This window comes from Silene latifolia, chromosome Y, assembly GCF_048544455.1.
Source record: "Silene latifolia isolate original U9 population chromosome Y, ASM4854445v1, whole genome shotgun sequence".
In the NCBI taxonomy this organism is placed as follows: domain Eukaryota; kingdom Viridiplantae; phylum Streptophyta; class Magnoliopsida; order Caryophyllales; family Caryophyllaceae; genus Silene; species Silene latifolia.
This window is the reverse complement of record NC_133538.1, coordinates 290,261,040-290,275,883: the sequence shown is the minus strand read 5'-3', so window position 1 is coordinate 290,275,883 and position 14,844 is coordinate 290,261,040. Positions and strand designations below refer to the sequence as shown.

The following is a 14,844-nucleotide window of genomic DNA, read 5'->3' as shown; positions in this document are numbered from 1 at the left end:
AAAGTGTAACTTTAAAAATTAAAATGTAACTGTACTTTGATATAAAGTGTAACTGTAATTGTAATAACATTCTGATTTTCCACATTACAGTACTTTGATATTACAATTTATAATAGTTTCGTCAAAAAACAAAATACTTCTACAAAATTGTTGACTTCACTGCAGTTTGATGCCTAAACAAAATACGAGATACAGCTTGATGTTCCGTGAGAATGATACATAATACATCCAAAAAATTTGTATTAGTGGAATAGCTTATTATAGTGATTATTCTAAGATGTCATCTTCTTCCTCCTCCACTTCTTCTTCATCTTCTCCTGACGATTCCTCTGATGAAGGTGACAATGGTGGGTGCTCTGCAAAAAGGGTTAGGCCAAATCCTGTTGTCATGATTAGCTAATCGCTTGCAATTTTTACACATGCATTTTGGCTTGCTTGCCAAGGCAACTGCTTTTGCCTTAAGCGACAACATCCTCTTTCCGCTTCCCTTGTTTTTTGCTTTTTTAGGCGGCAAAATTGTTACCTCCTGACTAGCAGAACAACCAAGAATTTTCTCCAACTATTGTTGTTTATTCAACGGTGATCCTAAGGGTGATAGTTTCTCCTTAAACTCTCTAATTAGACTAGAAAAGTTGTCGAGATCAGCCTTGTATTTGCCCATAAGCATCCCAACTGTCTGATGAACCTCTGACCACATTTCTGACATCGCAATCTGTTTTCCATCTATTATATCAACGTCCTCAGCTGCTTCACCATTACAATCGAACATTTTAGAGCGGACTGCATCTTTACACCATCTGTTAACAACACACTCATCTGGAATAGCCTTCAGTCCGTTAGATGAGTAAATCCATATTACATGCCGGCATATAATGTTTTTCCTTTCAAGCATTCTTCAGCTACAAGTTTCTTTAAATGTAACTACATCAACAATATAGAGTAAAATGTTAGTTTACACAGTTAGAAAAAGTGTTATTGTAACAGACTAAAGTGTAACTTTAAGTGACAGGAGTGTAACTTTATGAAGTGTAATTTTAATAAAGAAAATGGTAATTGTAATGAATAATTGTGTAACTCCAATAAGTCACAATTATGTTATACTTCAATAAACAAGTATACCTGGGCAGTACGTAACCTGATAATTTCTGTCCCTGTTTGCATCTCTTACAGTTGTCACCTCTAAATAGTCTCCCTCGGAAAACCCCCTACTTTTACAAGTATCGATTGAGTACTTGACCTCTTCTTTAAATTCCTCAAATACTTTATGACTGTACAAGTGTGCCCCGTGCACCTCAATAGCCAGATGTGTTGAGATTTGAGGAGAAGTGTGCTTGTTATCGTTGTCGAGCTTCTTCTGCGTGTGTCTTTGTTGGTCCATATCGCTGTCAAAATGCAGAGAGAACTCGACTAACGTTCCCGATTTGCTCTCAAATCTCTTAAAGAAACTATATTTCACTCTCTGATCTTTGGGTTGTCCTCATAACACCCCTCATCTCTAGGTCCCTACAATGTGCCATAACCCACTGCTTCCTTTTAGCGTACATTTCCTTAAACCAATCAATGTTATTAACTGTGTGTTCTCTGCCTATTTCTTCCCATTTTGCATCGAACTCTGCTGCTTCAATGTCTTCATCCCATATAATGGCATTCAATTTCTTGAGAAATTCAGAATAATCATCTCTCGTCACTCCATACTTACTAGGCACTTTGTTCATGATATGCCACATACAATATCGGTGACACGCTGTCTTGAACACGAGGGGTACCACTTTAAGAGTACCAGGATCCTGATCGGTGATAATATACTTAGGTTCCTTCCTACCCATCGCAGCCAAAAAATGGCTGAAAACCCATTGAATTGACTCAGCGTCTTCATGCGCAACCAGCGCTCTATAGAACGTGACTGATCGTTTATGGTGATCTACCCCGGTGAAAAGTGTGAAGGCCATATCATACTTATTGGTGGAATAGGTTGGATCGAACGACACTTTATCACCAAAAACAGAGTATTTTCTTCTAGCGATACCCTCAGCCCATATAGCTTTACTCAGACTACCGTCGGAATCAACATCATAGTCAAAATAGAACCCTGGCCTATTAACAACCATTTCCTTAAAGTGGTCTACGAACATCTGACCGTCCCGTTCATGAATGTAGCATTTCACATCTCTGTGAAAGTTCTTAAAATCATTTAAGCTAGCTCCAATGTTCTCAAACCCAATAACATGTTCCTTCAGCATTTTGTAAGTATTTCTTGCTCCTATCTTTAGCTGTTAATTAATGACATCTGACTGTCCCGTTCATGAATGCTGGTTTATTTAGTATGTGTTGACTGAGTTTGTTGTTTCCATTGTCGCCTTTCTTCTGTTCCTGCGCCAGTATCATACGTATATGTGTTCACGGGGCATGGGGTGCCGATGGTCATGGTCCTGGGCTGGAATTTATGTGCTGCATTAAGATTTTTAATTGTTGAAGGTTTCGTTTATGAACTCGTGTAGTGCTAAAGCTTCAATTACATATAGTTAAATGTCTTTCCTATGTAGTTCGTTGCCACAAAAAGTGCCTTGAAGTCGAGTGAACTTTTGAAAATTTCTGCTGGGATTGATTGGAACTTCAACAGAGGTGGTAAGCCAATATGTAATTGAAGCTTTACATACCACTTTTTAATTAAAGCTTTGATATGGTGGTATGATATAGCAAACCGCCAGCCGCTTATGAGTATGAGATGGACTGTCATTTTATTTGGTGGTTAGTATTTTGTTGCCAGTTGCATGTTAAGGGTTTCAGTTGGTAGTGCAAGACAATAATTGTGGAATTGCCTGTAAATTGCGAAAATTCTAATTCAAATATATTGTACTTGTTTTTTTTCTTTCTTTGATTTGTTTTTTTTTTTTCCTTTTTTGAACTGTGTCTATTCTTATTTTGGTACACTCTTATACTCCTAGGTGCTGATGATGGCTGCTATACAGATTGGAGTCATGACATCCTTGTCGCTAAAAAGGTTAGTTTTGTGCCGCAAAGCACTATTAACAATAAGGTTAATCAGTATGTGATTGCTTCTTCTTTTAAAAAGATAGCCACTAGCTAAATACCATTCTGTCCATAGCCACATCGATAAGAATGTGTACTTCTTGATGAGCCCTAATTGAGCACTTTAGTTTGCATTTATCTGTAGTCTGACCTAAGCCTGACCTAAGCTTGGCAGGTACAAGTTATTTTTAAGGGGTCAGTTGACTTTGTTGATACTAAGGCCATAGCTCCGAAACTAAGCATGTGGCGTATTTATGATCCATGGCGCGTTCACTTCAAGAGTGTAGAAGCATATTGTGTATTGTGAGTTGTGACTGACATAGGCTTATTCGCTAGGTTTCTTTTCGTTTGTTCGGAATATCATTGATCAGAAACATTGGGGCACAATAGTTCTTTTCTGCCAATGAACACAACGACTTTACCCAGAGGGGTTCCGGTTTATACAAGCTCACCCTTTGTTGAAATATTTAGTGTTTCAAGCTGGATCTCCGATCGTTCATTTGGTTGAATTTTATATGGTAGCACGATGCCTTGGAATTTCGGAGAACTTCTGGGATGTGTTTGCAGTAGTTGTTGAGGACGAGGAAGTTTGATCTACAATTCAAAGTAAAATTTATTCTATTCGGTATGATTTTATGGCTGAGTGATTTGTTACTTTTTTTTCTCACATATTTGGTGTCTTGAAACTAATTGGAAAATGTTGCTGGTATAACCTTTAGGATATGGTCTCTTAGATGTGAGTCTCATATTGACCGACATGTTTTTTATGTATATGCAGATAAGATTCCTCCGAAGATTGGAGAAGGTAACAGGCACAATAACGGGTATGTATAGCTATTTCATTTCATCATCTTGTAACTTTTTAATTTCTTATTATTTGGTCAGGTTAAGGTTTTTTTGTGATGAGTTTCGTACAACAGAGTAAAATATTTGTGGGCAGTTTTGTATTCAAATATGAAAGTGGAGCAAATCATCATTCTCTTTACATAGTAATATTTTGTTCATATGAGCATACTGCAACATTGTTGAGGTAGCATGATTGCTTCAAATGATAACACGGCCCTGGGTTGACCAGAGAGTACAAAACATGTATAAATTAGTGGTGGTATAGTCCGTATAGCCATATTGGATTTGGCGAGTGATAAACAAGACGTGGTTAAGAAATTGGGTCACATTGTTGCTTGATGGACAACATTAGGTACCTTTGAAAGAGGAATAATGCCTAATTTATCGAGTATATATCATTATTTTTGACATTTAAAAAATTAGGACTTTGTTTGTTTTAGTTTAAGAAAAAAAGATACCTTTTCCCTCTTTACGAGTTTATTCATTCGTATAATAGTTGGAAGTAGATAAGTAGTATTTAGGTGGCGTTTTATCCCCTTTTTATATGCTTATTTCGACTCAATTTTGTGTGCTTATCTTGTTTTATTGCTATCTATATAATCATTAAATAGTGGTTTTAATATAATTTATTGCGAAAAAGTGTCATAGTTGTAGAGCCTGGTACTGCTTTGGTTGTTTGTGTTTTGTAGAGATTAGTTTGTGAATTGAAGTTATCCGAGTTGTAACAGACGGGTCAAAGTATGTAAAGGAGAGGGGATTATCAAGCAGAGAGAAAGCCCTTTGACAAAAAACAGCATGAATCCCCTGGTTTCTCTTATTTAGTCGACAAACTACAATCAAATGGAGCACTATTTAGTAGTTACCATTAACAACACACCATCTAGCTATCCGACTTGACACAGCAATAGCAGCTCGCAATCAGAACCCGAGTTACCTTGCATCCACGAGATCAGTATCGCGGCACTGAAACCAACCAGCAGCAATCACCAACAAACGAATTGTAGCCCTGCCTCTCAATTGATGGATGATTTTGAAGAAAAGAAATGAAAAAAGACTAGCAAGACTGACAAATTATAGAACGGAACAACTCGAACTTTATTATTGATCATACGAATGTATTTATAGGATTACAATATAACAAACTGGGGTAAATAACCTAGGCCCAAGTCCGACACAAGTCCAACATACGACGGGCCTATTACCCCCCCTCAAGTTGGAGCATACGGATTATAGATGCCTAACTTGTCAACTAAAGTACGAAACTGAGAGGCACCCAAGGCCTTGGTAAGGACATCGGCCAACTGGACCGGTGTCGGGACATAAGATGGCGCAATAAGACCGTCCTTTATAGCGTCACGTACAAAATGACAGTCGATCTCAATATGCTTTGTCCTCTCATGAAAGACAGGATTACGGGCAATATGTAATGCAGACTGATTATCACATGAGATAGGTACAGAAGCGGAAAGAGTGACACCCAAATCTTTTAGTAAATATGTCAACCATTTGATTTCACAAGTAATAACAGCTAGGGACCGATACTCCGCTTCGGAAGAGGAACGAGATACGGTAGGCTGCTTCTTTGTCTTCCAGGAAATAATGGAAGAACCGAAAAAAATTATCCAACCGGAAAGTGAACGACGAGATAAAGGGCACCCACCATAGTCCGAATCACACCACCCAGACAGCTGTAGATCCGCATCAGAACGCAATAAAACACCCTGCCCAGGAGTTCCTTTTAAATACCGGACAGTACAAAGAGCAGCATCCCAATGAACTTCACGAGGGGCATGCATATATTGAGACAGGACATGAACGACATAAGCAAGGTCCGGACGAGTGACAGACAAATACACTAGGCGACCGACCAGCCAGCGATAGGACTCCGGATCCGTGAGAGGGGGGCTGGTCTCATCGCCCAAGCGATGGTTCTGCTCGATGGGTGTAGAGGCCGGCTTGCTCCCAAGGTACCCCACTTCGGATATAACATCAAGGGCGTACTTATGTTGACACAAAAAAATACCTTTTGGATTACGAGCTACTTCAATACCCAGAAAGTACTTGAGAATTCCCAGGTCTTTCATGTGGAATCGAGAGTCAAGATAGTCTTTGAATTTAGTGAGAGCTAGCACATCATTACCCGACACAACAAGATCATCAACATAAATTAAGACATTTAAGCTGACACTATCCTTTACATAGGTGAATAACGAGTAATCGGCATAGCTGTGCTTAAACCCATATTCCTCTAAGGCACTACAAGGATAACACAGCATAGTGACGGAACAGTAGGGACGGATGAAAATCCCGTCACAAAACACGGGTTTGCAACGGAATTGTGACGGATTTGTGACATCGGGGGGCCTGTTTGAGCCCGTACAATGACTTACGCAAACGACACACCATACCTAGGGTAGGAGAAGTGAATCCAGGTGGAAGACGCATGTAGACTTCCTCATCCAAGTCACCATGAAGAAATGCGTTATGGACATCCATCTGATGAAGGATCCAATTCTTAGCGGCGGTAACGGCAAGGAAAGTCCGTACAGTACTCATCTTCGCAACAGGGGCAATGGTTTCCTCATAGTCGAGGCCTTGGGTCTGATGATTGCCGAAGACAACTAGACGAGCCTTTAAGCGTTCAATTGTTGAGTCAGAATTGTATTTAATTTTATACAACCATTTACTTCCCAGCGCCTTTTTTCCCGAAGGCAAAGGTTCTAATGTCCAAGTCTCGTTGTGCATTAGGGCATTCATTTCACTTTCCATAGCCTTTTTCCACCCTTCATCTTTCACAGCTTCTTTAAAAGAACGAGGCTCTTTATGACTTGACAGAGCAGCCATAAAGGTGCGGTGTTCTAAAGAAAATTTACTGCTATTAACATAATTAACTAGAGGATAAGGCATACCTGAGAGCGGTGTTGACACGATGAGAAGATTAGACGAAGTGGACGGACTATTACCACGAACAGAGCTTCCAACAACAAAATCACGTAGATTACTATTCAGAATTTTACGACGATGTCCACGACCCATTATCTCATCACCGGTTCCTTGCTCGGCCGGAGTAGGGACACCCTCACCCGGAGCCTCCACGGTGGGCTGTCCTGCACCCGGGTCCAAAACACCTCCCACGTCACTATGAGGCGGAACAGACGGCTGTTCAGCTGCACCAGGCGATTGGTCGTCTGTATCCCAATCAATCAAGATATCATTAGTGGGCGAAGGAGAAGGTGGGTCAGCAGCAGATTGTTGCGGTGTATCAAGGAAAGGAAAGCGGTCTTCATAAAAAATTACATCCCGAGAGATAAAGAATTCGCGCTTATCCAGATCATATAAATACCAGCCTTTATTGCCAGAGGGGTATCCCACAAAAATACACTTGCGACTACGGCTAGAAAATTTATCAGATTTAGACTTTTGATTGTGAGCATAACACAAAGAGCCAAATACCTTAAGTCGATCAAACGGAGGAGGCATCTTGAACATTTTTTCGTAAGGAGTGACTCCTCCCAAGACCTCAGAAGGTGTACGATTAATTAAGTGCGCAGCCGCGAGGATGCATTCGCCCCAAAACCGGATTGGCAGGCCCGCTTGAAAGCGTAAGGCTCGCGCCACATTTAAAATATGATGGTGTTTCCGCTCAACTCGCCCATTTTGTTGAGGGGTACCCACACATGAACTATGAAATATAATCCCTTGCTCAGTAAAGTATGATTGGAGACAATTGAATTCAGTACCATTATCGCTTCGAACGATCTTAATGATGGCAGAAAATTGGCGTAAAATTAGAGCGACAAACTGCATAAATTTTCCATGGACCTCGGTTTTATTGCTCAATAAATAAACCCATACACCGCGTGAAAAGTCATCGACAATCGTAAGAAAATACCGTGCTCCACTAAACGACGGAGTGTCATACGGACCCCATAGATCACAATGAATATGTTCAAATAAACGGCCACTGTTATTATTACTTAACGGAAAACTGTTACGAATGTGCTTAGCACGATGACAAATTTCACACGGTTTAATTAAACTGTCTTTATGACTACGAATAAAAGGAAGCATTTTGACTACTTTTTCGGAAGGATGACCCAATCTATTATGCCATTAGAAAACAACTGAAGCTACCGCAACCGTCTGAGGATCGACTAGCTCCGTCTGTCGTAGGTAATATAGTCCGTCCAACCTTTCACCCGTGCCAATCACTGCTCTCGTACGACGGTCCTGTATAGTACACAAGTCAGAATTAGTAATAAGTTCACACTGAAGCTCATCACTTAATTGTGACCCAGATATCAAATTACTTTGCAAATTTGGAACATATAAAACGGAGTCGAGAAAAATAGATGGAGAAAGAATGACACGCCCCACTTGAGAGGCCGTTATTTTTGTGCCATCAGGAAGCCCCACCATGCGACTGGGCACGAGTTGCGGATTCAGGAGACATGAAAAATTACCTGTAACATGATGTGAACATCCCGTATCAATAATCCACTTACCGGAGAAATTATGACTTGGTGTACCATAAACAATGACCTCGTCTGTTCCTTTATCATCCACATGGGCAGCATGTACTTTGTCAGTAGCCTCGGGTTTGGTTTCGCCTCTGGAGCCATCCCCACGGCCTGCACCAAACCTGCCACCCCCACGGCCAGACCCACCGCCTCTAGCAGACCCACTACCTCCACCTCGGTTCGAGTCTCCCTTGGGCGGCTTTTTAATGCCCTTCAAGTAGTACCACCAGTCGGGCAATTCCTCCATTAAATCGGAACACATACTCCGATCATGGCCTTTGTGATTGCACTGACCACAAACCAATTTCTGTCATTCAGTACGAGGAAGAAGCGCAGAGAGACGCGGCTGAGCAGGACGAGCATCAGTTCTAATTGCAAAATTCGAAACAGCAGGAGCGGGTTCAGGAACAGCATCACCAATACGCACCCGTTCCTCCTGGGAAATTAAATTAAACGCCCTTTGCAGAGTCGGCAATGGCGTTTGAGACAACAAAACAGATCGCAACGTACCATACAAGGCGGGTAGTAATCCCATCAAAAACTGATGCAACCGTTCCGACTCACGCTGTTCAACGTGTTGTTTACCAACATTACATTCACACTTGTTGCAACGACAGGAAATAATAGGAACGTACTTATCAAGTTCATCCCATAATTGACACAATTTTCCGTAATACACGGCAACAGACATAGACTCCAACTGACGACAGTCACGAAGAGAGGACTGCAATTGCTGAATACGAGACCCATCAATGACACGAAACCGATTATGGAGATCATCCCATAACAATTTAGCATTTTCATAATTGGGTAGCAAGGACTTTACTTCAGGGGTGATAACATTCATAAGCCATGAAACAAGAAGAGAATGAATAGTCTCCCAATCATCTGCAGTACACGGAGGAATGGGTTCAGTATACGTACCATTAAGAAAACCGTACTTACGACGTGCATTGAGGGCGGTGCGAACAGAGTAGGACCAATCGTCAAAATTGGCAAGGGTCAATCTGGCGGTTGTCATGAAGTTGCCAGGTTTGTCGGTCTGACTGACAAAGAAAGGAGAAGACGGATCAATCTTCTCGGGCTTCTCGCTGCCGTCCGGCATTGCGAAGAACGAATTAGGGTTTAAGATCTTAATTTTTGTGTGTAGCCTGATACCATGACAAATTATAGAACGGAACAACTCGAACTTTCTTATTGATCATACGAATATATTTATAGCATTACAATATAACAAACTGGGGTAAATAACCTAGGCCCAAGTCCGACACATGTCCAACATACGACGGGCCTATTAAAGACAGTGTTGCCCCTCATTTAATGACCTCACGGCAGTTCTTATACTTCCGTTTTATGTCTACCGGAGCGTCATTTCATTGAGTTGACTAATATAAAAACAAAGAAAGGAAAGTACCCAAGGCCCAAAGGGGTTCTTCACTTAGAAATTAGACGTAACATTTGTAGTAGAAAATAAACACGAGAGTAGCTTTAGATTAGTTTAATTAGAAAATAAAACCCAACTCTCATATTTGTTTTTCCCTTAAAATTTGTTCTAGGGTCCAATTTTATAATAGAATTAGTTATCAAATTACTTCAAGTTTTAATCTTTTTATAATTAAATATACTAGATCTTGTAAATAATAGAATTCCCTCAGGGATCTCCTTTCATTAATAACATATATATACTGTTTTACATAGGATCGGTTACGGTGTGAACGTAATACAAATATCTACGATATATAATAAAATCTACGACAAATAATATCTACCTGATACCTAAATATTTACACAGTATTTAATCACTAATACACCCCCGCAGTCGAAGCGGTAGAAGAACGGACGCAAAGACTGGCTCGAAATTTGTTGAAGAGATGCTTAGGAAGGCCCTTAGTAAAAATATTCGCATATTGGTAGCTAGCGGGAATGTGCATAACACGGACCATACCGAGCTGTACCTGCTCACGAACAAAATGTATATCAATTTCGATATGCTTCGTGCGCTGGTGCTGAACCGGGTTGCTTGTAAGATAAACGGCTGAAATGTTGTCACAGTAAACAAGTGTGGCTTGTCGGATAGGCATGTGTAACTCAAGTAGCAAATTACGTAACTAACTTGTTTCGGCAACGGCATTAGCAACTCCGCGGTATTCGGACTCGGCACTAGAGCGCGAGACCGTGGCTTGGCGCTTGGACGACCAAGAAATCAAATTATCACCTAGAAAAATGCAATAACCAGAGGTAGAGCGGCGTGAATCCGGACACACACTCCAGTCGGCATCAGTATAAGCTGTCAAGGAGTGCGACTTGGAGGGAGTGAAGGTCAGACCATAATCAAGAGTACCTTTAATGTAGCGGAGAACCCATTTCATGAAGTGCAAATGGCTGTCCCTCGGGTCATGCATAAACAGACACAACTGTTGAACAGCGTAGGTGATATGCGGGCGCGTAATTGTCAGATGTTGTAGTACGCCTGCAATACTCCATAATGAGATGGGTCGGCCACTGGAGGACCGGCAGCAGCAGGAAGTTTCGCAGAAGTATCAACAGTGGCGCACGCATTACACCCGGTCATATTAGCTCGAGCAAGAATAGATTTGGCATACTGGTGTTGGGACAAAAATAAGTGCGAGGTGGACCGTGTCACAGTGATGCCGAGGAAATGATGTAGCTTGCCCAAATCTGTCATTGCAAATTCATTAGACAAAGTAGCAATTATACGTTCAAGGAAAGACGTATTAGAAGCGGTAATAATGATATCATCTACATACAATAATAAATAAGCAATATTAGAGCCATTGTTGTAGATAAATAGAGAAGCATCGCACTTGATACTTTGAAAGCCCCGCGGTAAAATAAAAGTAGAGAACCGTTGGTACCAAGCACGGGGAGCTTGCTTAAGGCCATAAAGAGATTTACGGAGCCGGCACACATGAGAAGGAGCCGTAGGATCAACAAACCCCGGAGGTTGATGCATATACACCGTTTCAAGTAAATCACCGTGCAAAAAAGCATTTTTCACATCAAGTTGGTGTATCGGCCAAGCACGAGAGACGGCCAAACTAAGGACCGTGCGAATAGTAGTCGGTTTTACCACGGGACTAAAAGTCTCATCACAATCAATACCGACTTGTTGGGTTTTGCCATTGACGACAAGGCGCGCTTTGTAGCGCTCAAGGCGGCTATCAGACCGAAATTTGTGGCCACATACAGCGAATCACAGAAGTATCACGAGGTCGGGGTACGAGTTCCCAAGTGTTATTATCCATAGGAGCTTTATATTTAGTCTTCATGGCGGATTGCCAATTCGGGTCATGGAGGGCCTCTTTTGGGGATTTCGGAAGTGGTGATATGTCGGGCTTGGACTGGGCAAGGAGGTTGGTGCGGTTGATGGGTTTTGTAATGTCATGTTGTAGGCGGGTTGCCATAACATGGGTACGGGTTGGGGGAGGTGGAGGCGAAGCAGTAGGGGGAGAGGTAGGGGATGTGGGTTGAGGTGAGGCAGGGGAAACAGGGGAAGTAGGCTGGGTAGGCGAGGTGGGAGGAGTGGGAGAGGCAGTAGGGGTGTTGGGTGGTGGGTCTGGCGTGGTGTGTGGGGACGGAGGGTAGGCAAACGCGTTTAATGGTGGTGTAGGGTCAGTGTCGAGGAAAGCATAGGTGTTCGGTTGGGGTGTAAATTTTGAGGCAAACGGGAAGACTTGTTCGTCGAAGGTAACGTGCCGGGACAAAATGAGCTTACCAATTGCAATATCGCGACACCGGTAGCCGCGATAGTTGTGTGGATATCCTAGGAAGACACATGGAAGGGAGCGAGTTTGGAGCTTGTGATTGCGGTTTGCGGAGAGATTGGGATAGCAAAGACACCCAAACACATGGAGGTGGTCATATGTGGGTTGTCTTAGGAAGAGAGCGGAAGATGGTGAGCGAAAATGGAGGAGGTTGGATGGTAGAATGTTGTGGAGGTAGGTGGCGGTGTGGAGGGCGTCCACCCAATAATGTGCTGGAAGGTGAGCGTGAGCAAGAAGGGCTAGGACAATTTCGTTAAGGCGTCGTATCATTCTTTCGGCCATACCATTTTGGGGAGAAGTGTGTGGACATGAGAACCGTAGTGAAAAGCCATTTTGGGCGGAGAATGTATGAAACGAGGAGTTATCAAATTCCCGTCCCATATCGCATTGAAAGCTTTTTATTTCTTTTTCGAATTGGGTCTTAACGAAATTTCGGAATTGCATGAATTTTGGATGAGACATCTTATAACCCCTTGCCTGAAGGGAGAAAAGCTTCACCCACGATGTGTAGGTGATTTTGACACCGTCAAGCATTCGTACCTTGTGGAGAATATTTGTGACGGAATAAACTGGATGAAGAACGGACTTACCGTTCCCTGATGATTCGGGTGGTTGACCATCCTTCGTCATGGCCGTGGCTCAAGAGGGAAGGACGAAGGAGTGTCGAAGCCGCCGGAAAAGAAAGGAGAAAAAAAAAAAGTTTATGAAAACCTAGAACAATGATACCATGTAAATAATAGAATTCCCTCAGGGATCTCCTTTCATTAATAACATATATATACTGTTTTACATAGGATCGGTTACGGTGTGAACGTAATACAAATATCTACGATATATAATAAAATCTACGACAAATAATATCTACGTGATACCTAAATATTTACACAATATTTAATCACTAATAGATCTATCTTGTCTCATCTATGTAATTCTCTCTTCAAGTTGGTTAATTTATTTTCTCTTCAACTATGTAATTATGTTTTAATAAAGGATTTAAGCTATACAATATGTACAAAAACACAGCATACCAACCTAACGCCAACACTACATTTGGGATTACACCTTTAAAAATGTTACACAAAATGATTATTCAATAAAGGTTCAAATACATACGTTTATGTTTAAGATGTACAGAATATTGAAAATATTACTAACAAATCTCAAGCTTTGTAATCTTCTAATTTTAGCAATCCTTGACTGATTTTCTAAATGTTCACATCCCGGAGCCCATTTTAATTTACGCTTTTAATGGACAATGCTGCGAATGTATACGTTTTTTAATATCCATTTTATTGAAGTAAGACATAAATAAAGATAACTATAATTGATTACTATCGTGGATTACTATATAATGCGTAATTGTCTTTGCAATTCGCCAAACCATATAGTTATGTAGTACAAAGCGTTTTCGAACAAGATACTAATACTTCCGTGTGCTTTTAATGCCTAGATATTTCTTGAGTTATTCAGTGTCGAAACTGCCCACCGCTTAATCTTATTCGGAAAATACAGGCGCGGTGGTTGTTAACCTTATCACTACCACCGATCGTTGCACTTCCGCATTCAAGCTTGGACAGCTGTTTAAAATAAAAATTCAGTGTAAACTGAATAGCTAGCCACCAACCAACCCCCAACGGGTCCTTACACTTACAATGAGCCATGTTTTTTGTTGTGTACAGTTGCATATGTGTATAGTTCTGTAACTAAATTTCCATTTCGATGCGTTCATATGTGCTCGCCTCAACAGTTCTCCAAATTGCGGTCCCGCACCCGGTAAGGCGTGGGGCATCAACTAGTATAAGAAAAATAAGAAGTGACTTACAGTAAGAGGAAAAAACAAGTAGAGAGAGAATATGAATGTTTGGCTGAGGATGAATTAGGGTAAAATTCTGCAAAACTAGACTTATGTACTCAGTACTCTCAAACTTTTTTACGGATCGGATCGGGTATCTTGAATTCTCAAGTTTGATATCCTATATCCTAAAACTTAAGATTGAATATCCGATCCAAATTTTTTTTTTGGATCGGATTCGAATCCGATATCGATTTGGTTTGGATAATCGGATATTTTGCTCAACTCTAAATAAGACCATTTTAATTAGGGTTGCAAATGATCTACGTCGGCTCGACAAGCCATTGGAATCGGCAGTCAAAGGGAGAATAGCAAAATACGAGCCGAGCCCCGGCTTAGCAAGGCTCGGCTCGGAAGCTTATTTTGCCTCCTTTACATAATTTTTTGTGTATAAATTTTATACTATAATATTAATTTTATTTAAATTAATAGCTATTTAGACATTTATAAGTATATCATAATATAATACTCCCTCCGTCCTACTCAATAGTTATCAATTGAATTCGGTACAAAGATCATGGAGATGTGAGATAGAGCATTTTATTAATAATATTGTTTCCCAAATCTATCACTTACACATGGGTAGAATATACTATAAATAGAAATGTTAACTATTGACTGTTATGCATACAAATGGAAAATGATAACTACTGACCGGGATAGAGGGAATATTATTTAGTATATTTAGTTTTTGAAAAATCTTTTTTTTTTTTGAAAAATATGTATATTTATTAGTTAGATTTTAAAAGCGAGAAAGTGAAAATAATACAATGACAAAACAAGCTCGATTCGAACTCGAGTCGAGCCCAAA

At 40.8% G+C, this 14,844-nt stretch overlaps 2 protein-coding genes across 2 annotated transcripts; both read right to left on the bottom strand.

Moving 5' to 3' along the window:
• Nucleotides 1-1,445: 1,445 nt before the first annotated feature.
• On the bottom strand, nt 1,446-2,108 carry LOC141630907 (protein FAR-RED IMPAIRED RESPONSE 1-like). The gene has a single exon (XM_074443648.1). It carries the CDS (start codon nt 2,106-2,108, stop codon nt 1,446-1,448), a length of 663 nt encoding a protein of 220 aa, XP_074299749.1.
• Nucleotides 2,109-8,706: 6,598 nt separating this feature from the next.
• On the bottom strand, nt 8,707-9,501 carry LOC141630906 (uncharacterized). The gene has a single exon (XM_074443647.1). The coding sequence runs from the start codon at nt 9,499-9,501 to the stop codon at nt 8,707-8,709; it is 795 nt and encodes a 264-aa protein (XP_074299748.1).
• Nucleotides 9,502-14,844: the final 5,343 nt, after the last annotated feature.